General features: G+C 35.7%; 3 protein-coding genes across 4 annotated transcripts; all 3 read left to right on the top strand.

Moving 5' to 3' along the window:
* On the top strand, positions 1 to 4,381 carry LOC140772795 (uncharacterized). 2 transcript variants are annotated; one of them, XM_073114986.1, is made up of 4 exons: positions 34 to 280; positions 407 to 484; positions 3,040 to 3,232; positions 4,082 to 4,381. In XM_073114986.1, the coding sequence occupies exons 2-4, from the start codon at positions 431 to 433 to the stop codon at positions 4,210 to 4,212; spliced, it is 378 nt and encodes a 125-aa protein (XP_072971087.1). In that variant the 5' UTR covers positions 34 to 280; positions 407 to 430; the 3' UTR covers positions 4,213 to 4,381. The 2 variants fall into 2 exon arrangements, 1 of the variants encoding a protein (XP_072971087.1); XR_012106345.1 differs by lacking the exon at positions 4,082 to 4,381 and having other exon boundaries at positions 1 to 280; positions 2,923 to 3,116.
* A 1,405-nt stretch (positions 4,382 to 5,786) lies between these two features.
* LOC140774276 (heat shock protein 90-6, mitochondrial) lies at positions 5,787 to 13,093 on the top strand. The gene is made up of 20 exons (XM_073117198.1): positions 5,787 to 6,001; positions 6,499 to 6,699; positions 6,817 to 6,890; positions 7,283 to 7,408; positions 7,518 to 7,611; positions 7,689 to 7,772; positions 7,917 to 8,060; positions 8,146 to 8,259; positions 8,443 to 8,502; positions 8,614 to 8,688; positions 8,773 to 8,877; positions 9,710 to 9,841; positions 9,928 to 10,020; positions 10,134 to 10,211; positions 10,384 to 10,638; positions 10,765 to 10,867; positions 11,309 to 11,483; positions 11,558 to 11,663; positions 12,049 to 12,138; positions 12,654 to 13,093. Exons 1-20 carry the CDS (start codon positions 5,903 to 5,905, stop codon positions 12,840 to 12,842), a joined length of 2,397 nt encoding a protein of 798 aa, XP_072973299.1. The 5' UTR covers positions 5,787 to 5,902; the 3' UTR covers positions 12,843 to 13,093.
* A 1,005-nt stretch (positions 13,094 to 14,098) lies between these two features.
* Positions 14,099 to 21,142, top strand: LOC140773348 (OBERON-like protein). Its single transcript, XM_073115848.1, has 3 exons — positions 14,099 to 14,256; positions 14,662 to 15,825; positions 20,341 to 21,142. Exons 2-3 carry the CDS (start codon positions 14,676 to 14,678, stop codon positions 20,940 to 20,942), a joined length of 1,752 nt encoding a protein of 583 aa, XP_072971949.1. The 5' UTR covers positions 14,099 to 14,256; positions 14,662 to 14,675; the 3' UTR covers positions 20,943 to 21,142.
* The last annotated feature ends 3,249 nt before the right edge of the window (positions 21,143 to 24,391 follow it).

Below are 24,391 nucleotides of genomic sequence, written 5' to 3'. Positions count from 1 at the left end.
GTCACCAAAGATATTCTAGCAATCAATGGCATTTAAAAGCGATCCATATCATTCTCCACTTATAAAGTAATGGCTCATATCATTACGGTGTAGGGGTCCATCAACCTCTCTTTCAGTGAGTTAAGCTTTGTCAAGTCGAGTGTACTCTCTCTGTCTCTCCATTGAAGTAGAATCTCGTCTTCAGAGAGAGAGAGAGAGAGAGAGAGAGAGAGAGAGAGGCAGGGCTGCAAATTACGCCGTGAAGGAGCTTTGATGAGTTCGAATCGCTTTAATTTTTAAGGTTGAGGTTCTCTCTCTTGCGATCCGGAGACGGTGCTTTTTGTAATTTGTAAAATTGGATGGCGATCTCGTGGTTTTAAATTTGGGGTTTTGATGCGAAATGTATTGGAATTTGGGCAATTTGTAGGGTTTCTTCGCGCGGAGGAGGGAGATGACTAAGGGCCGGTCGCCGGAGCCATTGGATTTCTTCATCTGGACCGTCGAGGTATGCTTCTCTGTTCTTGCTCTTTTTCTCAGTTCGTTAGATCTTGTTCTCATGGATTCCCAGAGTTGGAATTAGGAAGAAAGGTTTCTCATTTCTTACATCTTATATTGATTTTGTGCATTATTAGTTGCCAAAGGTATTACCTTTTCTCTTTTTTTTCTCTCTCTCTAGTTTGTAATCGATTCTGGGTCATTGACGATCCATTTACAACAAAAGAAAGGGAAACGAAAACATAGATTTATAAACTTAGATATTCTATTTCTTCTTTGCTTGTTCGACATGGTAACTGTGTTGAGTTTTCCTTGATTTGGTGTCTTTTTATAGAATTACATAGAAATGGGGCACATAATGAGCTCTTAAAACTTTTTTATTCATTTTTGTGGCATGTGTACTTGGCTTTCTGGTCTTTCCTCTTTCTTTGACTTTTATTTGTTGTTGGTCAATTGGATATGACAATCAATAGGCGAGCTAAGTCAATATATAAGTGAAACCAGAACACTTGGAAGTTGTCCATGAAGTTTGCTTTGTACAAGAGATGAAATTAGATAGGAAAAAAAATTTACAAAGGAGAGAAGAAGATATATCAAAGGTTAAGACTCATTAACATATAACAATCTGTGGTCAAGATGTATATGTTGATCTTGTTATAGATAACTAGTTGACCCAAAAGATTGAGCTGTTAGATAAAGGATCCAATGCATATCATGTCTTTAACACACCACCTCACGTGCAGTATCTATTGCTGCACATGAGCATATGATAGATAATAGTGTTAGTTCTTTTTATTGGCAATTCGTGAGCAAAACAATTATGTATGTCTAGAGCAATAACGTAAAAGTCATTGGTACAAATCTTGAAGGAGATTTTAAATAGATGCATTAAGAAAAGGCTGGATCATTTATGGAAAACTTGGAAGGAATTTATTTGAAAAACTTCCACTGAGAGGTCTCTTGTAGATAAATCCTAGGAGTTTCATTGAGAAAGAGGAGAAATTAGTTTTGTCCAAGATATAATTTATTATCGGAGTCACAACGTAAAGATCTTGAAGGTTCTATAACTGCTTATATATTTGTATCAATATCTTGAGGGAGTACTAAGACGCGGGTGTGGGTTAAAGCGAAGTTAGTCACCTAATGCACTGGGAGTGGTTCATTGTGAGATATAGCGAGCGAGAATAACTTCAGTCATTAGCCGTGGATGTAGAGCGGTAGGATGAGTTGTAAGTATATTTTATAGTGCATTGGTTTTGATCCATGGATAGGATCCATGTGGTTTTTTACCCTCAGTTGAAAGGAGTTATTCTATGTAAAAAACTATTGTATGTGTTTGTGTGATGGTGTTTATATTTAGTTTATAATCGTCTTCCATTGAATTTGATTAGATTGGCTTGTGAAATCTCATGTCGTAGATTCCATCTCGTCCCTAATTTTTTTCAAATATGATATGCGGCCCACCATACCGCAATACTAGGAGTTAGGTAATAAAAGCAAGCTAACGATGTTTAAACTCATGACTTCTTAGAAAAACTTACTCTAATACTATATTAGATAACTAGTTGACCTAGAAATTTAAGTTGTGAGGGATCAACAATGTATATCTATGTCTTTAACAACTCCAAATTTTCCATGAAGAGAAATAGCTATTAGTTACATCTAACACACATATATGCTTTCAAACTTCTAACTAACTCTCAAAAGTAGCTGGGTGAGAGAGAAATAAAGGAGATATGTCATGCAAAAGATGCACAAGGCAACGATCGAAGATGATTGTTTGGGCATGATATTGTGCTTATAATTAGTGATACCTCATGACACTACACCTTTTTCATATATTGATAAGCATAGATTTATGTGTGACAACAATTCATAGTTCTCTTCACAATTTTAATCTATAAATTGATTGATAGTGTTGTACTCTATAGGGAGGCAGATGCTGAAAAATACTATGATTACTACACCATTGTCTCACAAACTAAGTTTTGCTTTGTTAAATTGATCAATGGAATGAACTATTTCAATCATGTACTAAACTAGTAAGTAGGTAACCTCCTTTTGCTTAAATATGTTTCGAACATTATCTTGTTTCATGCTGGTAATTTTAATAATCAAATGGATAATACATCAGTTTCAATCCAACTGGAGCGATTCGTTGAGATTATGTGACAGACTATTAATGGATAGATCAACTTGCAGCTCCTGCTTTAGAACTTAATGTTCACTATTTTGTCAGTCCTGAAATCTTGAGTTTTGGTCAATAATGCATGTTCCCTCATGTTCACTCCTAATTAGTGTGAAGATCTTATTGACTACCCTGAGGCACACTCATCTAGTGTCGCGCTACACTGTTTTCAGTTCATGATGCTTAGCTCATTGCCTTCAATATTTTCTCTTTTCAAAGTAGTTTCCTGACAATTATAAGCATTCATTGTGATGATGCAGTCATGTCATAAAATATTTGAAGAATTTAGAGATGCTGCGACTTGATGTCAGATTTAAAATAAGGTACACTGTTTTTTTTTCGACTTGTTTTGGCCAGATAAAATATCTCTTTTTCAGGATGTTGGGTTGTGGTTGGAAGAGATAAATCTTGGTAGCTACCGGCAAGTATTTGAAGAGAATGGTGTCAATGGGGAGTATCTAGAAAGTTTATCTATGTTTACCACGGAGCAGATTCTGCGGTTTATTAGGCGATGCCACATGAAGTGGGGGGATTTTATCACACTCTGCAAAGAGTTGCGGCGCATCAAAGGTTCTACTCTTTTCACTGCCTAACCTCTTGCAGTGACTGCATGACAGCATTTATATTTGAACATAAGTGTGTTCATTATGCTTTTGCATCTACGATCTTTTTATTCAACGTTTTATGGGTAGGCTGTACTAAGGAATTTAAATATCTTCTGTTATTTGACTTTTGAGTCATCCTTATATGTTTCTGCCATATGAACTTTCAGATAAGTCAACAGTACAACACGACCCTTTTCATCCAACAGATACTAGATTAATTCAACTTCTGATGATGCATGTGGTTACTATAGCTGGAGTACAGTTCCATGCACTTTTGCTATTTCCATTTTGCATTAAATTGCTAGGACTACACAATATATGCACCAAAGAAGTCCTCATGGAAGTACACCTGAATGTAAAAGAAATAAGGAAACAATGAGAGCAAGAGAGAGAGGAACCATGACAACTCAGGCATTTATACAAGCAGAGATGCTGGTCTAAGATTTGATATATTTCTTCGATCTCATTTTCAAACTAGAATATATGCAAATAACATGAACAATTTAGGATTTGGTTTTTCTTCAACCATAATTCAAGGGAGAACTAGACCAGGGTTCTACAGCTTCATCATAATTGGCAACTCCTCAACCCATTCTTATTGTATGGGAGAGTTAGAAAAAATGATTATTTCACTGATGAACTGTGGTTACATGTCTCCAACGCTCCCGTTTAATACAGAACACAAGTATGTCTGAAAGAGAGCAAATCCTTCAACTTTACAAGAATATTTGTTCAATTCATTGAAACATGCCTTCTATGTTTATGAATCATATGATTACTGTAAACTTCTTTTCTTTTTTGTATCTACATGCAGTTGCATGCCTGAAAGGAGAGCAAGAAGTTCGTATGCCATGGTGGGCGCCGTCGTGTCTCTCTGTGGTGTTTGCGAGGGTGGCTAAGCAGAACCGACATTCTCGCATCGTCTCTTTGAAGCTGGAACCCTGAGTTTCCATGTCAAATATGCGGTAGCAACCTCCGCAGAGTTGACCCACATCCTTCTGTTTCTTCTCTCTTCTTCTTTGTTTAAAAGCATTTTGCTTCTTGAAGTACCAGATGCTTATTTCTCTCTGTGTTTTGTTAATGTATGTTCTACTATATATATATATATATATATATATATGCCTTTCAAGTATTCACTTATCCACTATATTTGTTGGTTTATTTTTGCATACATAGGTCACAGAGTTGGTTTATTTCTTGTTTTATTTTTATTTATTTATTTTTTGAGAGAGAGGTGAAGAACACCTACTATAAGAAAATTTCGGAATATCAACAATATAACCCATCACTACTTTAGAATATATTTCTCGTGTAATATATAAACTTTTCTACTTTTACGGTGAAATATAGGAATTTTTGAACAAAATATTATTACAGTAAAAAAAAATATAATGCTGTTCAAACTAGTACTGTAGTCGTTGTCTCAGATAGCGATTTTTAGCTATTTTATTAAAATGATATATATAAAAATAATGATGAAATTTTTTTTATTGTCTAAGATAATAATTTTTAGTGTAATAAAAACAACTAAAAATCGCCTAAAAAAACTCGAAATATAGCACCATCTATTGGTTGGTGTAGAGTTGGCCAATAAGAGTTATTCTAAAATACTTCATTTTTTTTTTCATTAAAAAGAAAAATTATTAAAAATACCCACCATTTTCGTTTATTTATTATTAAACCGTGCATTTTGTTTCTAATGTCCTAGAAGACACTCACTTGTTACTTTTAAGTTTTAATACTAAGAAATTAAAATACTCAAAATAGATCTCATTTGAATTCAAAATCTAGCTCTTTATTTATTTTTTTGATCTTAATCTAAAATAATTTATCCAAGGATATTAATGTTAATTTACATTTGTAGTTATTCTAACTCAGCTATATGATAACTTTTAAAACAAAATTAAGGGCATAATGTTTTTTAGGCATTTAAATATCATAAGGTAGGGTGCGAATGATAATAAAAACAAATGATGGGGTATTTTTAATAATTTTCCAAACTTCTATTTTCTAGATTGCGACGATTATGAAATTAATATTAATATTATTGTTTTTAATTCAGCAATAATCATCTTGAAAAAAAAGATCTTTTGGTAATATATTTTTAGAGTAAGATGTAAATAAATTAAGAACTAGATTTTAAATTCTAATGAAGACTATTTAGATATTTTAAATATTTTATTTTATAAAATGATAGAATATTCTCTAATTCGTTAACTATTGGTAGGAAAAAATTAACTCAAAATATTTTTAAAATATTAAAAGTAATATACAGCGTTAAATAATAAATATCCATACATTAGAATGTGAAAAAAATAATAAAAAGAAACTTAATTATTTCATCCAAACCCTTTCAATCTTAGGGCTTATTCATAGTGAAATGGTCCTTTCAGTTTCGGATCGGATTTTATCGCGAGATCCGGATCCATACCCGCACGAATAACGAGGCCTCTGGTTTCCAGAAGCTTCATCTTAGCCCTCAACCCTCTCTCTATAAGCAGCAGCACAGTGGGCCAAATCTCCATTTTTATATAGCAGAACAAAACCTTCTCTAAAACCCTCGCGTCTCCTCCTCCTCCTCTCTCTCCTCCGCCTCCAACGTAGAGCTTTATAGGAGCGCAGTAAAGAAAAGAAAATGCTAGGGGCTTCGACGAGGCGATCGGTCTCCGCCGCCGCGAGACTTCGCGCCTTTGCTCCTCTCCTTTCCTCCAGCTCGTCTGTCTCCCCCAGCTCGGTATTGACGAGAACTACCTCGCCTCTTGATTCCTGAAATTTGTTGTTTTTCTTTCGATCTCTGTGGTGTTTATGTGGATTGGTTTTGTCCGTTTCGGTTTTCATTTGGTCGAAAGGCGACAGTTTTTTTGCTCCTTGAGTATTTTTCTTCTTCTTTGATCGGTTCGGTTGGAAAAGAGCTGCTGTTTTAGTCATAGGATGGGAGGATTTGTTCATGTTTTTGGTTGGGTTTTCGTAGTTTGGATTGTTTCCTACTGTTCTTTTATTTTCGCAAAGTGCGTGAGCAGTTATTGTATCTGGAATACTCGTGTTGGAAATACGATGGTGGATTAGTTTGGTGAAGCATAACTGTTTGTTGATGAGTTATGTTGTGAATTGTGATAGATACTATTATCTATTATTATTAATATGCTAATAGCTCATCCAATATTTAGGCATGTCACGAAGTTTCGTATGATAAGGTGTAATTTATATGTGCTGATCATCATATCATCTCAGGTACCTGATTTAGAGCACGGACTTCCTCAGTTTCAAAGAAGATCATTTTCCATGTTTTCAGTGCCTAAATGTCCTGAGCATGATCATAAGACACATATAAAGCTGAGAGACAGCACTTTTATTAGCAGGCGGCATGAGTCAACTGCAGCCGCAGTTGATACATCTGACCCACAAGGTCAGAAGTTTGAGTACCAGGCAGAGGTATATCTTCCACATGAAAACTCACGTTTTCTGCGCTGTTTCTGTGATGCATAAACCTCCACAAACTTAAGCGTTCTTAATCTTTGCATTATATTATGGTTATGTATCTTTTGACAGGTTAGTCGCCTCATGGACCTGATAGTTCATAGCTTATATAGCAATAAAGAAGTATTTCTCAGGGAGCTTGTTAGGTGAGTGACTTTTAACTTGGACTTAAATTTAATATTCCTTTTTGTGCTTCTTCATTTTCTTTCCTCTTTTATTATATAGATGCTTACACTTGTAGGCAATCTATAAGTTGCTAGCTTCTTGTAACAAATCATGTGAGAATACATGAACCTCTATAATAAGTGTCCTATTCTATTCGTGTTAACCCACTTATACTAAAGTCAAACTAAACAAAAAATAGAGCTGATAATGGGGTTTTTTTTTATATTTTGTTTTGTTTTGGTACCTTTGTTTATATATGATGTTTGTGCAAGGCGATTGTAGAGCCTTTGGGGTCTCTTTTAATAATCATAAACTTAAGATGAATTATTTCAGCATTTACTCTAGGAAATAATCATCTGTTAATCTTTTGTAGCAATGCAAGTGATGCACTTGACAAGCTGCGGTTTCTGAGTGTTACTGAACCTCAACTTCAGAAGGAAGCTGTTGATCTTGATATCCGCATCCAGGCTGATAAAGACAATGGCATAATTACAATTACGTAAGTGTTCTTGTTAGTTGGAATCATGTGGGAACTTTGTTTTCTCTTACCATGAGCTAGAAATGGTTATTCTATCAGCTCATGTTACTTGTATCTTTGTTTTCTCCAGTGATACTGGGATTGGTATGACCAGACAAGAACTTGTTGACTCACTTGGAACTATTGCACACAGTGGTACAGCCAAGTTTCTGAAGGCACTTAAGGTATGATACATCTGTGGTGTTGATCTATTCCTGCATTCATCTTGGCTTTTCCATAAAGTCTGTATCTGTAACAACAGGAAAGTCAGGAAGCTGGTACTGACAGCAATTTGATTGGGCAATTTGGTGTGGGATTTTATTCAGCATTCCTTGTTTCTGATAAGGTATGATCTTAATCCTCAGTTGTATTTTGTCATTTAAACTATGAGATTCCATCATTACCATAAGCCTGATTTTTTCGTAGCTTACCTTCTCTCAGAATGAATGCTTTTCTTCTTTTAATAAATGGTGCTCCTTGTGTCCGACAGGTTGTCGTATCCACAAAGAGCCCTAAATCTGAGAAGCAATATGTTTGGGAAGGAGAAGCTGGTTCTAGTTCTTTTACTATCAGAGAGGAGACAGACCCAGAGAAACTCCTTCCTAGAGGAACTCGACTTTCTTTGTATCTTAAGGTTCTTATCTACTTAACCTATTACTTCTAATTAGTTGAAAATATATTTGAATATTTTTTATACTCGCATATGTTTTTCTCCTTAGCGTGAGGACAAGGATTTTGCTCATCCTGAAAGGATACAAAAACTGGTGAAGAACTACTCACAGTTTATATCTTTCCCAATTTACACATGGCAAGAGAAAGGCTATACTAAAGAGGTAAATGTTGATTAGTAGGTGTTGTGCTAAATCTTAATGTTATATTTTCATTCTAATTCTTGCAAATATCATCCTGAAAGTCTCCTGATTACAGGATATAGGTTGAATTGTTTACTATATACAACCATACATATGCTCTCATGCTCTCTCCTTTTGGTTTTGTCTCTTTCTTCTCCTTATTAGGTGGAAGTTGATGAGGAGCCAACTCAAGCTAAGGAGGGAGATGATGACTCCAAAATTGAGGTAACTGAGAAAGAACTGGTCATGCTTCTCTTTGACCATCTTTATTTTCCCTGATAGATGGCTCTTTCTAACGGACATCTGATTTTGCTGCTTGAACTGACCTTACTACAGAAGAAAAAAAAGACTAAAACTGTTGTAGAGAGGTACTGGGACTGGGAGCTCACAAATGAAACACAACCTATATGGGTGAGTGCTGATTGTATGTCTGTCGGCAAGCATTTCCTTTTGCTAAAATCAGCAAGCATGTATTCTTAATGCTGTACTGTGCAGCTTCGGAATCCTAAAGATGTCAAAACTGAGGATTACAATGAGTTCTACAAGAAGACTTTTAATGAGTACTTGGATCCTCTGGCTTCATCACACTTCACAACAGAGGTAAATATGTTTCCTCATCTGTTGGTAGTCAGAACTCAGAAGCTTCCGATTAGTAAGCCACTTAAGCTTTTGCATACCATGTGGATGTTTTGTTCAAGTTACAATTACATAACAAACTGTTTTTGACTGTTGTTTTTGGTAACCTGCATGTGGTCTAACACAGATCTAGCAGGATTTCATTTTGTGCATACTTTAGCCGCTTATGATCTATGCTTGTTGGTTGATATCTATTCCTGTCACTTTGTATAGTCAAATAGTGACTGTCTTGAAATAGAGGGTAGCTTGGTATTTTCCATTATATGCTTGAAATATATGTATTACTGTTATGTTAAAGACTTAAATTATAGAACCCGGAGTTTGGGACAATATCTTAATGACCAGTACAGATGTAAATGTGTTAACAGTCTTGATAAAGAGAATGTAGTTTGGAATTCGCAGTTAAATAAATGATATTTGTATTTTCTGGCATATTGAAGTAATACTTCATTGGGAGTTTAGGACAACATACATAAACAACAAGATTTATTTTGTGAATCTTGTGTTTTCTTTCTGGAATTGCGTAAATTCTTGAAAGCATGACAAATTAGTACTCCATATGCATCACAATTTTACATAATACTCGGTAAGTTGGTAGGCTTGGATGTATGATTGTATGACAAGCGCTATGATATGTCACACGTGCCTGTCAGTTGGCATAGATCTAGTCAATAGTATATTTGCACCACATTCAGTTATTCTATGTTCACATTTGCAGCCACCAATATGCAACATCTGATAATTGACAGACTGATGGCGTTACATTGAAAATTGAGCCTTTTCAAATTGTATGCAGGGTGAGGTGGAGTTCAGGTCCATTCTTTTTGTCCCTGCGATGAAAAAGGATGATATAGTGGATAGAAAGACCAAGAATATTAGGCTTTATGTCAAACGCGTTTTTATATCTGATGACTTTGATGGGGAGCTGGTATGGTGATATTCAGCATTATGTGATGTATCACTTCTCTTGTTCATCGTAAAAAATTTGATCATATTTTTACTATGGTTATCTAGTTCCCGAGATACTTGAGCTTTGTGAAGGGTGTTGTGGATTCGAATGACCTTCCTTTGAATGTGTCTCGTGAGATCCTCCAAGAAAGTCGAATTGTAAGTATGTTTTAGTTTTGTTGAATAGATGTTTCTCTTTTATTGGTAAAATATGTTTCTTTTGTGCATGCGGTGAATTGCCTTATCTAGGTTCCTTGCATTACTTCTTGCAGGTGCGCATAATGAGGAAGAGGTTGGTTCGCAAAGCCTTTGATATGATATTGGGCATTTCTCTCAGTGAGAACAGAGATGTAAGCTGTTACTTTTCTTTCACTTCAAATAAGCTATAAGCTTTCCCCCCTTAAGGGCTGCAATCTCTGTGTTCCTTCTCTAGTTATTTGTATGTCTTGCACCATGAGATATATCTAACTGTGCCACCTAGCTTCTTATGCTTATTCTTGCAATATTTTGGTTTATTTGTAGGATTATGATAAGTTCTGGGAGAACTTCGGCAAATTTCTCAAACTAGGCTGCATGGAAGATCAGGCAAACCATAAGCGAATTGCACCTCTACTTCGTTTCTTTTCTTCTCAAAGTGAGGAAGAGTTAATAAGCTTAGATGAGTATGTTGAGAACATGAAACCGGAACAGAAGGATATCTACTACATTGCAGCAGACAGCCTGACTAGCGCAAAAAATGCTCCTTTCCTGGAGAGATGTCTCGAAAAGGATTTTGAGGTATAGATTCCACAAACTATTGATTTTAGTTCCAGTAACCAGCATTGTCAATTATTACTATATTTAGGAATATCCAGCATCTGTCTTAAATGAAGTGCTCTTGCACTTGCTTTTTATTTATTACAGGTGCTACTTTTAGTTGATCCAATGGATGAAGTGGCTATCCAAAATCTGAAGTCCTATAAGGAAAAGAACTTTGTTGATATTAGCAAAGAAGATTTAGACCTAGGTAAGTTACCATTTCTCTTCAGTCACTGCATCTTTTTGGGGCTGAATGTTGATACTTGCTGGCATTTAGTATATCTGCCATCTTCTATGTCATCTATGTTGGTAAAATTTATCACCATTTCTCTTCAGTCAGTATGTCTTTCTGGGGCTGGATGTTGATACTTGTTGACATTTAGTATTTCTGCCATCTTCTATGTCATCTATGTTTGTGGTAAAATTTCATGGTATTGCTTGTATTTGTGAAAAGAAGGGAATAAATTGATAAATCTGCTCAATCTACTTGAACTGTACTGGTGATTTTGACTATCTATGGGTGAAAATCTCTTCTTTTTCTTTCTGTTTGATTATTTGTTTGGCCTTGAAATAGGTTATACAATAGGCATTTTCTGTCTACTTTGTACATTTTTGTTCTTTATATCCGATATCAATGTTTTTTTCTCAGGTGATAAAAATGAGGAGAGGGAGAAGGAAGTAAAACAGGAATTTGCCCAGACTTGCGACTGGATCAAGAAGAGGTTGGGAGATAAAGTTGCTCGTGTGGAGATCTCTAGTCGCCTTAGTACCTCACCCTGTGTTCTTGTTTCGGGGAAGTTTGGATGGTCTGCCAATATGGAGAGGTTGGTCTCTTCTGATGAAGTTTTTACAACGACATATTTACCTTGATTCATGGTGTCATGCTATTCGTCTTCAGGCTGATGAAGGCACAAACTATGGGAGATGTTTCCAGCTTGGAGTTCATGCGGTCAAGGAGAGTATTTGAAATTAATCCAGATCATCAAATAATCAAGAACTTGAATGTGAGCCTTTTACTTAAAGATATCTGATGTGTTGATGTTCATGGCAATCTGTAGCCTTTTACTTAAAGATATCTGATGCGTTGATGTCATGGCAATCTGTACAGTGGAAAAGTCAATTCAGTTAGAGGGGTATAACAAGAAAAACTTGATATGATAATCTATCTAGGTTGTCTAAATTCTATACTTTTCAATTTCATAGTATAATAGTCACAAATTAGAATGGCAGAATTGCACTTGTGAGATATTTCTGAATCCTTTTGAGGAATTGTGTAGTTGTATATGCTTAGTTTCCCTTGCTTCCTTGCAATCCGGTGGTTTTGGGTAGGTGGAGTAAAGTTGTACTCTGAGCTCTGAAGTTGCTTGTGTTGTTCTCTTGCTAATGCAGGCCGCGTGCAGAACTTGCCCTGATGATTCAGAGGCCCTAAGGGCTGTTGATCTTCTATTTGAAACAGCTCTGATTTCCAGCGGCTTCACTGTGAGTACAAATTCATCTCTGTATTGCATATTTGCAGATTTGTATGTTTACTCATCTTAAAATGCATTTTGCATCTCTCTGTTTCTCAAAATTTCTTGCCCCATCTGATCTGCCAATGTATGCTACCGTGTTCCTTGCTTTTGAACTCTGTTGATTACATACTATTCTAGGTCGGTTATCTGGATGTGTTGTTTGACCTCATAATATTCTATCCCTTAGGTATAGTTAGTTCTTCTGGTTGGTATGCTAACTGGTAAAGCCTGACCTGGAATTAGTCGTATGAATATCAACTATATTGTAAAAACTTCATGCCTGGAAATCAAACAGTAAGAAGTGTTTCCTACTTTATTACTGGATCATATCATTTTAATCTTAAAAGTCATACTAGTAATCTTCGGTTTAAGTATGTGATGGAATTCCAGTTAAACCCGAATTTTTTTTATCATTTATATAAATCTTTTCACCTCTCAGTTACCTCCAATGTGTTAGACTTATTTTCTTGTGCTATTGCACAGCCTGATAATCCAAGAGAGCTCAGTGGGAAGATATATGAGATGATGGGAACAGCATTTTCTGGGAAATGGGCGGCTCCGGCTGCTGAGGTGCAACATGTTCAACAACCAAGCCAGACTGCTGAATCCCAAAGCTCCGAAGCATTCGAAGCCGAAGTTGTCGAACCAATTGAAGCTGGTCACCAGAAATGAGATCACTATTTCTCTGATTTCCTTCCAGAAGCTTTTGCCAGCTTTCTTGATTTCACTCTCTGGATGAGAGGAGTTTTTCCGAGTGGTATATAGTCAAATAGAATGGAGATTTAGGTAGGCAATAAACATTGAAGTGGTGGTCTCAAAGTTGATGTTGTAGTCTTATTACTGTCACATTTGAGACTTGTGATTAACACATACCCTTTTAATTGAACTAGGAGAGATAATGCAGTGATGACTTGCAGTATCAACAGAGTTAATTATGGAATTGCATTATTTACATTGCTATTACTATCTACTGAAGCAGGCATAATGGAGGTGCTCTCTCAAAAGAGATCCTACCTCAGAGAAAATCTACTTACAATGTAGAAGGCCTATGGGAGAACTCATCTGTTTCTATCACTAGACCAAGATATATGATCGCAGATTTTCGTCTTCAAAAGATATCACGAGTTCATAAATTTGATATTGTGCTAAGCTGCAAAGATGTTAACAGTTTATGGTTATACATAGCTTATATATAATATGATGAAAGATGACTTCTGCGTACGTAATGGAGAACAGAGCTTTGTTTTTCTTCTTACTTACTATTGACCTTTTTATAAAGGCTTAGTGGCATCAGAGGTCCAAGTTGCCAAGTGCCGTGTTTGACACTGTCTACCTAATTAAGACTAACAAACTTGATCTCTAACGTACTGAAAATTTAGTGGGAAGTTGCTACTTAGTTTTCAACTTAATTTGTTTTCGAGCTTGTTTAATTATTATTATTATTATATTATTATTATTTGGGCAAGTAAAATTTTTATGGGTCAAGTAGTTGACCTCTTGTAATTTGAACGAAAATTACTCTCTTTGAACTTTCTCTATATTTTTGACTGAGTCGTGGCTGTTAAGTTTATTTTTGAATTTAAAAATTATTGCTAATTTAAGTATAAATTATTAATTTTCTTTTTCTTAACTTTTATTTTGTGTCACTCAACCACTGGGAACTTCTTTCCGAAGATAAGCTTTGTTTAAATTTTAAATAAAAAATATATTTAACCGAATTTTTATAGTTTGAATTAGTCGGTCTCGAATAAAATTTAAATAATAAACGAAAGGTCTTCTCTCCATCATGTGACTGGTCAACGCGGTAATGCCACCGGGAAGCGCCGGTCGCCCACGCACTGCTCTCTCTTTTCCCACGCCTCGTGGTCTTTTCTCGTGTGGTCGTCAAAGGGGTGGACTTCGCCGTCTATTCTTCGAAAGGGGGAAGAGAGAGAGAGAGAGAGAGAGAGAGAGAGAGAGAGGAGAGAGAAGGGATAGGGCAAAAGGAAAGAACCCTAGTCCTCCTTTTCTTGCTCTTAGATCCACTTCTTCTCGATTAGCCTTCCTTCCTTCGCACCTCGCATTCGTCGCGGTCGATTTCTCTCAGGTGAGCGATCTAACCTCAGATACTCTTGAAATCTTTCCTCGATTCCATCTTGGATTGCTCCAAGTTTAGGGTTTTGTATCATGGGGCTTATGGGGTCTGAGCTGCGAATCGATTAATTGGAATACTAGTTTTTGAGAAGATCAGTTGACGAGTGTGGTCTTGTTATAATTTTCTCTGGATTAGGGTTCTAGAGTCTGAAGGTGGGGAAATCATGATTTACTTCTGTTGCAACATACAACATGCGAATTTGATTCCATAGGCTGGAGCAATCTATTCCTATTATGCAAAACAATAGTTTTTCTGTGATTTTGGCATGGTTCCTGTATCGTTGAATACTAGAAAAATAAAATATAATTTTCTTCTCAGAGTTGCTTCTGTGATGGTTTAACTCTTTGGTCTTTACAGATTAGGGCATCGAGATGGGTACTTCATCAGGTGCAAATTTCCACCAGCAAACACCTCAGGCAATGTTGCCGCCTCGCCAGCATCCTAGGCCTGTGGGGCTCCAGACCTCCCTTTCTCTTGCTTCATCAGATGCTGGTGGGGACCCTGATGTCCAAGAGCCCGGGTCTAATTCTGACCAAGGGAACGACTCCGCCACGGAGAGCGCCAGCTCTCGTGAGACCTGGCCCATTGAGACCAATAGGATCGATGCAAATGTGGCTAAGGTTGAGAAGGAAAAGGAAGTAGAAAATGGAGTTCCTGAACCACAAGTCATTCGCAGAGTATCTAGTGCAGATAAGTTATCCCTTCGTGAAGTTGCTCGAGAGCGGGTCGAGGTAATTGCTGACAGAATGAAGGTTATGCCGGATGAGCTCCTGGAAGATCTTAAGAATGAGCTTAGGGTGATTCTTGAGGGCACAGGAGGATCTCACCATATAGAGGAGTTCTTGTATCTTCAGAAGCTTGTGCAAGGCAGAGCTGAGTTGACAGCCAATGTTCTTGCCATGGCTCACCGAGTGCAGCTGGAGATCCTTGTTGCAATCAAAATGGGAATTCAAGCTTTCTTGCACCCAAGTGTCAGCATTCCACAGAGTCGCCTCATTGAGGTGTTCTTGTACAAGAGGTGTAGAAACATTGTTTGCCAAAATTCCCTGCCTGCTGATGAGTGTGGGTGTGATATTTGTACTAGTAGGAATGGTTTCTGTAACCTCTGCATGTGTGTGATATGTAGCAAATTTGATTTTGAGGTCAACACTTGTCGTTGGATTGGATGTGATTTGTGCTCCCACTGGACTCACACTGACTGTGCGATCCGTATTGGCCAAATTGGGACAGGACAGTCTGTTAAGAATGGTCTGGGCCACACTGAGATGCTTTTTAGGTGCCAAGCTTGCCAAAGGACGTCCGAGCTGCTTGGGTGGGTTAAGGATGTCTTTCAACAATGTGCTCCCGGATGGGACAGGGATACTCTGATAAGGGAACTCGAATTTGTAAGTAAGATCTTTCGTTTGAGTGAGGACCCTAAAGGAAGGCAATTATTTTGGAAATGTGGTGATCTGATTGATAAAATGAAGACTGGTGTTGCTGAGTCTATGGCATGCAGAATGCTCCTATTGTTTCTCCAAGGTATGACTACTCTCATGCAGTAGCTATGAACACTATGCAAGCCTAAATGTCAATAGCAAAGTATTTTCAGTAAAAACGTGATTAATTCTATTGTAAATTTCATGCATATGTTTTTGGCCGTTTTCTGTTTTTGAGCTTTGTTGTTATCTTTAGTCAAAGTAGGCATATAATGTTTATGAACTCTACTGCACTTCCTTTTTGTATGTGAAAGGCATTCAACAGTCTACATATACTCAGGTGAAATATGATAATTTAATCTTGAAACATCACCTACATAACTATGAATGCATTAATACCAATGACTACATATTTCTTGAGGGAAACCTTGATTTTTGAAATCTACTATAAATTTCATGCATTCATTTTGCATTACCCAGATTTCAAACAAGCTCCTTATGGTTCTTCATAGATTGCCTAGGTTCATATTTTCCAACCACCGATACTGATTCTTCCAAGCTTTAGAAGTGAAAAATGGGGAGGTCTCATAGGACAAGAAAGAAACATTTAATGAAGACCATCATAAAATCTTCCACCTTTTTTTTTGCTCGCTTTCATCAATGTCTTTTAGGAACAATCAATTCAGCTTACATGTTGAATGTACTGCAGTACCGGTTATAGAGGCAATATCAGTTAGATCTTATCTATAGATTGGTATCACACATGTAGCAAAAAGAACACTACAATGATTTGGTATTGAGGTAGTAAAGTAACTATAGCCAAAATAAATAGGTATGGACGTCGTGGCTAGAAGTTGCTTGCTCTCAACATGTTGAATTTGACTTTGCATTCCGTACTTCCTTTGTTACTGTATTTGTAAACTGGTACTACCTTTTTCTCTTCTTTTTTTCCTCTTGTTTACATTTATTATAAGTGGGTCTATAACTTTTTATTTGCTTCCATTATACTTTGTTTTCAGTATGTTGAAAGTAACCTGCACGTCCCTGTATGCTTATTTGGAAATACAATGCTTTTGTGGGTCTCTCATACACACTAAGCATGATGAATATATGAAGACATTGGAAGTAGAAATCATAGTTTTATTCTTATAGTTTTGGTTGTGAGGACAGTGTCGTAATTACCTTTCTTAAAAATGAAGAAGAGTATAGGAACTAGGAAGCTGCATACTCTTATAGTATAAGGAAACCTAATTTCATCCTTAATTCTATTCCATTTTCCGTTCAGTTTATTTTTTTACTCAGTAGTGAGTTTATTGTCGTTCTGGAGGTTCTTGGTGGATATGTGGGCATTCTTACACATAGTTGATAAGGTTGTTTCATTGTTTGCTTGACCGAAACCAGCACTATATGGTGCAAAATTGCAAGTTTTTTACAGGTCTAAGTTTGCACACCAAACAATGTACCCAAAATAAATGAGATACAAATTTATTTATCTCACTATTCGAGTTTTGGTCCATGTGAATGCCATGTAAGATAATATATGCATATCTATAAAAATCGTCGCCCAAGTTAGAGATTTATTTAATATAAATTGTTTTTTTTTATGTGAGTGATTTTGGGTACTCATAGATAGTAAAACATTTCGAGTTTAGAGACCGTCGAATGGTTAAGCAATTTCTATAGCAATCCTCTAATTTCTATATTGATTTTTTATTGAATAAAATCATTAATTGGAATTCTTCTTGGCATACCTACATGGCATCCACGTGGACTAGAAGTCACCTACTCTGGTAAATAAGGGTACAATGTTGTTTGCATGCAGACTTACAATGTTCAAAACCTAATTGCTGTATGTACCAAGGCTCTCTTAAAATTGAAGATGAAGACATACCCAAATTTGTTTGTTTGGAAGCTAGACCAATAATGGTGTCCATGGCGATATTTCACTTGGGTTATGGAGCGTCTCTTCTAAGATGCAACACTCTATACTAGTGAGATCAAGCAAATAAAATTTGTTATGACATTATCCTTGTAGGTCTCATCATTAGGTCAGTCAAAATATTGAAGCTTCTCCCTGCATAAAAAGCACACCCATTTTAAAGTAAATTAGTCACTGAACTAGGCAATTTACTTCTTTTTTTTTTTGAAATTAGCATCTAAAGATAAGCTTATGGAGGATCCAATACTCAAGTTGTTGGATGTGACTTGCGTCACTAATGTGTTACCAAATTTTGTGCTCATAAGGACGGTGGTTTGGGATTGTAATTGGACAATGATTAAGATATGAGACTTGAGCTTTAAGTGGCATCAAGTAAGTTTAGAAGAGTCAAAGAATATTGGTATTCTTATGTCTCCCTAAAAGGTATGAGAAGTCGAATGCCTATGCTGATGATTCTTTATATGTTTTATATGTTGTTTTCTTTTGAAAAAAATGGCCATAAGAAACCCGCTGTAAGTGATTGTGGAACTCCTTACGTCATGCATTCATGCCCATTTATTGATATTGATTTTTGAGTCATCTTAGATGTTGCTGAGTTCATGATTCCTGATAATTATTTTTACATTTTTTCTTGATGCTCAAGTTTAATGACTATAAACTAGATTCTTTCTTTTTATTACCTTTCTATTGTTTTTAATTACGATACTGGCTCTTGCCATTATATCCACCTGCTCTAGGCATTAGGTTTCCATCCACTTGTCTACAGCTTGTGCTTTTTCTGAATCTTTAGTTATACATATGATGTCCAGTTTTTGCATGTGGAGCAATTAACACTATGATATCTCAGCTTATAACACCAATATATAGGTCTCTATTTGTTCATACAAGTTAGGTCCTATCTCCTATGTAGTATAATTTGTTGAAAGAATTTTTGCAAGTTTTTAGGTTACAAATCGCCATTGTATGTCATTATTTAGAGTTATTATCTGCATTACATCTCTTTATGTCAAATAAATTATTCTTAGAGAATCTAGAGCAAATGGTTTGTTTATTCCTTTGCTGATGTGACTTTGCTATTAGGTATATTGTGATAATAATGTTAAAATAGAGAGAGGGGCCCAACTATTTTGCATTTCCATTTTGTTGTGTCTTTAGCATTAATCTTACTATTTTAAGAATATTTTAATATTTATGGCATTAGGAAATTTTGATTAGTGGTTATATTGAACTACATATGATGCTTAATATAGTGTGTGTATATATATATATTTTATAAACTTAGGGACGACTCAAACTTTTGATTTTTTTTTTTGCCAAGAGTGCCCATAAACAAAATCCTTTTCTTGGATGCTATATGCATTCTAAGGTGCATCCAATATTGCTCGATTCGAAAATCCGATTTAAACTAGAATTTCAAACTAATTGAATATCAGGAAGTTGAGGGTTTCGGCTGAATTGGATTAGTGTTGATGCATTCTTTTATGTAGTATTTGTAGTTAATAGGAGAACAGAGGAGCTGGTGCTTTTAGTAAGGCTGAATCGTAATAACTGGTTCTGGTGGTACTTTATTAAATGGTGAATCTAGTTTCTGCAGACTGCCATGCTTGTTTTGTAGCAAGATAGAACAAAATAAGTCATCTATGGGATTTATTGTCCAGATACTTTGTTAAACACTGAATCAAATTTCAACAGAGTTCCATACTTGTTCTGTGGCAAGATAAACAATGGTAGTCAACTATGGGATTTATTGGCCTGATTCTTCTTAGAATTTTAAAGTTCTGTGATATTAGAGGATGTGACAGCCATCGGACTAAACAAATCACCATATTGCAATGTAGGAGACAATTCAGGTGGATATGGTTACACACAGAGAAATTAAGGTAGAACAGTGACTGATTACTGGGGCAGCAGGAGTTTGATAACTTGTTTTATTGTACCTCTATAACTACAAATAAATGAGGAACAAACTCCTGAAGTATCATTTTACATAAAATGAGAAATCTTACCGAGTGTTTCTTTCATATATTTAAAGTGGGTTTCTCTTTTTCATACTAAGAAAGGCATTTGCATGACCATCCGTCAAAATAGGAATTCCGCAATATTTTCTTCACTGCACAATTTTGAAATGACTTGTAAATAAATCCCTAGATTAGAATAAGATCTCCTATACTGTTGTCAGATCAATAAAATGTTATAGAATTAATTGGGAGACACTTTCTTTTTTATCTGTAGAAATTGTGCACCCTTTCAAGTTTGGATAGCATCCTTGTTTGATGAATAAGAAATTCTAATTTTCAGTTATCTTAGATCATATTCTTCGGTTGTTTTTGTCAGCCCACTATTTTCAAATGGTTAATCTTGTGCAGGGGATACAAACTTTCAACCCTTGGTTGCAGCATGTAATATGCCTGATTATGTTCACTTGGATGCTACGTTCAAGTAGACAAAAACTGTACACCCTGAGTGTATTTTTCTAGCTGTATATTGTTCGGAACCAAAAAATGTTTTGAGCAGCTTAATTCTTTGCCAAATGATTCTTATCTTATACCATAGTTTATCCTTATTTGAGTTCACTGGTACATTGATTATAGGAGTAGCCTTAGGATTCAAAGGTTCACCTCTCTTCTTCCACAACTCTACCAATAGACATATCGATAATACTTTGTTCTCCTTCTACAGAACTTGAGATAGATTCTCCAAAGAACTCTGAAAATGAAGAGTCTGGGAGACTGATTGCCCCACAGGAGGCCTGCAACCGAATTGCTGAGGTGGTCCAAGAAGCTGTCAGAAAGATGGAGATGGTGGCTGAGGAGAAAATGCGTATGTTCAAACGAGCTCGCCTTGCTTTGGAGGCTTGCGACCGTGAGCTAGAGGAGAAAGCCAGAGAAGTAGCAGAGGTGAAGTTGGAGAGGCAAATGAAGAAACAACAGGTAGAGGAGTTGGAGAGCATCGTGCGGCTTAAGCAGGCTGAGGCCGAGATGTTCCAACTGAAGGCCAACGAGGCCAGGCAGGAGGCAGAGAGGCTTCAGAGTATTGCCCTTGCCAAATCCGAGAAGGCTGAGCAGGATTATGCTAGTATGTATCTCAAGCGTCGTCTGGAGGAAGCAGAAGCGGAGAAGCAGTATCTTTTCGAGAAGATAAAGCTTCAGGAAAGCCAACGGCCTCCTCAGGCAAGCAGCAGTGGAGGCAATGACCCCTCGCAAATGTTGAACAAAATCCAAGATTTGCTGAAGAATGTTCGTAACGCACCCCCTAAATCTGAAGGTCAGCTATTAAAATGAAGGCTTCTTCTAGGTCCTGTGATTAGAGGTATTAATGCTACTGTTTCTATGTTGTAAATTACTATTAAACTGTTCTGGCTATCTGCTGAGTGCTGGTTAAATGTTAGTTTGAGCAACTCTTTGAGCTGATCATGTTTGCTGTATTTAATACATCAACTATGAACTTCCTCATTCCTTCAAATGGGGCTCACTTTGTCCTATGCTGGTTCTTGTTATTTTGATTCTCCTGTCTTGTATGGTTAGGGTCTCTGATTTCTCTGATTTCCATGTTTAATATTTAGAATTTTCCAGTTGCGCATTTGGTTTCCAGAATCTATCTCTTCCCAATTTTTAGTTTGCCCAGTTTTTGGTTCCAACAATTTTGGGAACCGTCTATATGCGCTAAGCTAAGTTTTTCTTATGTATTAGTTCTTTCGACCTTGACCTTGAATATGAATAAAATTCATTTCTATGTATTGGTGTACGATGTCAAATATTTTCCCTATATTTTCCATTCCTTATTCTATATATTTGTAGTAAAACTGCTCATCACCTAGCAAAGAAACACATCCAATTGTGCATTTATGCTTACATTAAGTTGTTTATTATCTTGTATTCATCAAGAATTAGCATTTCAGTTTGTATCTTTTAGAAAAGAAGAGTGAAGGTAAATATTTCAAGCTCAGAGTCAAGCTAAGAATTATTATACAAGGTCTACCAAGGAGAGATTTGCACAAAACCTTACTCTCATATCTGAATAGAATGGTTTCATAAAATATAATATAAATTTAAGATTGATATTCCTTTTAGTTTTGGGTGAAGACCAGGAAGGGTTCCAGCCCAATATCAGAGAAGCTCAAGCAGGCATAACTGTGAACTATTTACATATATAATATTTGATGTTCTACTGCTTGATGCATTCTATATTGGAATAAGAACAGATCCAATCCTAAGATTTGTTTAACCACAGTGGCAATACTCTAAAAAGTCTTCACCTTGGAATCATCCCAATAACTTTAGTTTGATTCAATTGCATGGCATGATGAAGCATGTGATCAGCTGTGATCCGTTGACATCCTTTGCCCCTCCGCCCCCCTCTCTCTCTTTCTCTCTCTCTCTCTCTCTCTCTCAAGGTCTCCAATGATTGGCTTGTTGAGGAGCCCACAAAAGTAATTGGTGACTACTCCATCATATGCCTTCCCCCAACCCTATGATTAGTTCTATATCACTAGCTATGTTAGGCATTGGCTTTCTCTTTTTCATAATTGAAGGTGCTCACAAACTATATATGGTCCACCACATTGTACATTACTATATCTCATGCATTACAAACTCTTTTTAGTTCTTCTTCTCAATACATATATAGGTTGAATAACTAACCAACTCTTATAAGAAACAAACGACAATAGATTTAAATTATGCGCATATAACGCTCTAGAAAAATAATTCTCTACATATCAAATCCTAATGTCTACCGTAGGGGTTGATTCAAACTCAGTTACCTCTGTAACGGACTGATAATATTTAATATATTGTAATTAGACAAGGTTGGAGTGTAAATTTGGAAACCTAACATGTTGTTAGGAAACCTAACCTTTATCCATGCAATTCATGCTTGTAGATCAATTACATGTAGGGCCTTGGTGAAAATGATATCATTGTAGGGCCACCTATTTGACATGCATTTGTGGCCACACACCTAAACTCCACTTTTATTGTAGACTTGTTGACTTCATGGAGTGTGAAATAGAGCCCAAATGCTAAAGATGATAAGTATGCTCACCAAACATTGTATCTAAGTAAGTTGAGTTCTAAACTTATCTATAAGAATAGGTGATTTTAACTCTATATAGATGTCAATTGAGATAATTTGTGCACTTAATATAAAAAATGTTGTTTGAGTTAGTGAGTTTTTTTAAATATTAATCCTTTTTCTATGAGTGATTTTGGGTACATGTAAATACCAAAAGATAAATGTATATAAATCACTGAGTGAGGATTTTGTTAAATAAAATTGTTATCTAAAAAGAAAACAATATTAATGGGTGTGTTTATATGATATCCATCTGGAATAGAAGTTACTTAATCTTGTAAATAAATTTGGAACTCATTTACTTGGTACAATATTTGGTGAATTTTTTTTTATATAGACACTAGCATCTCTATTTTTGAATTCTCTAGGTGACTCTTGTGGTACAAAATAAAAGTTTAAATGATTAAAATATTTTAAAATCTAAATTAGTAATAATTTTGAATTAAAAAATATAATAATTATAACTTCAGTTAATAGTGCATAGAGACATAGTGATATATAAACTAAAGTACGAGAGATTAAATTATAGTTAATCCTTAAATTTTTAACGGCAATTTATGAAAAAATATCTGTTCTTTTGCTTTTATTATCATTCACATACCGTATCGGTATTTATCATTCTAATTTATATATTTTATTTTTATTGCTTCAAAAATATAGAATAATAGCCAGATAGATATACACAGGATTGGGTTTTAATGATAATAAAAATCCAAAGGTAGTTTTCCTAAAATTTTTAATTCATCCTAATAATATTGATGGCAGGAAATTCCTGCAGTCAGCTCTGTAGAAGATCCGCTTCTATATATTTCCATCGTGGCCTCCTGTTCATAGTTTTTTTTAAAAGAAATTATTATTTTATAACTTCGTCCCTATAATCCAAAATAATTTGCCATATAGATAAGTTCAAAGTAACTACACATGCTTAATGACTTTAATACCCTTAGATGAATTTTTAAATAAATGGAAAACTAAATTTGAAAGTTAAACATAGGATATTTTAGGTATTGTAATTTTTTTTAATTTCAAAATTAATAGAAAATTCTCCGTTCCGTAGCCGGTGTTAGAATAATATTAACCCAGGCATTGAAAGCAAAATGTAAGGGTTAAATAATAAATATTCGTATGCCGGCATATAAATAATAATAAAAGTAAAATACACGATACTTTTAATCAATTATATATAGAGACAGTCTCTTTTCAAAACTTTATTTAAAAGAATAGATTTGAATAAATTTGCCGTCTAAGAATCTATCTCTACTCATGAATAGCTACCATACTTCTTCTTTAGAATCTTTATTTTGGGTTCAGACTCCCGCCTTCTCAATCAGGTAGGTCTTGGCAAGCCATTGGATGCATGCAAAGCATCAATCACATACATCTAATAGCTTTGATTACACATGCTACCATACTTGTTTATACCTAACAACTTTAGTATTTATATTCAAGTGCGAATCAGAACTGTCAGATATGCATGATTAATGCGTTGATATGCATTTGAAGGCTGTCAGATTAACCCACGGACAAAAATTTGTGCTCCTTTATTTTATAAACATGTGTGTAGAAAAAATTTTATGATAAAGATTAAATCGCTTTGAGTACGGGGATTGATTGGGAGACAAAATGAGCCAAAATGTATGACTTCAACTAGTTGGAT

Source organism: Typha angustifolia, chromosome 13, assembly GCF_048772165.1.
Source record: "Typha angustifolia cultivar Huaian chromosome 13, ASM4877216v1, whole genome shotgun sequence".
NCBI classification, from domain to species: Eukaryota; Viridiplantae; Streptophyta; class Magnoliopsida; order Poales; family Typhaceae; genus Typha; species Typha angustifolia.
This window is presented reverse-complemented; position numbering and strand designations above follow the sequence as displayed.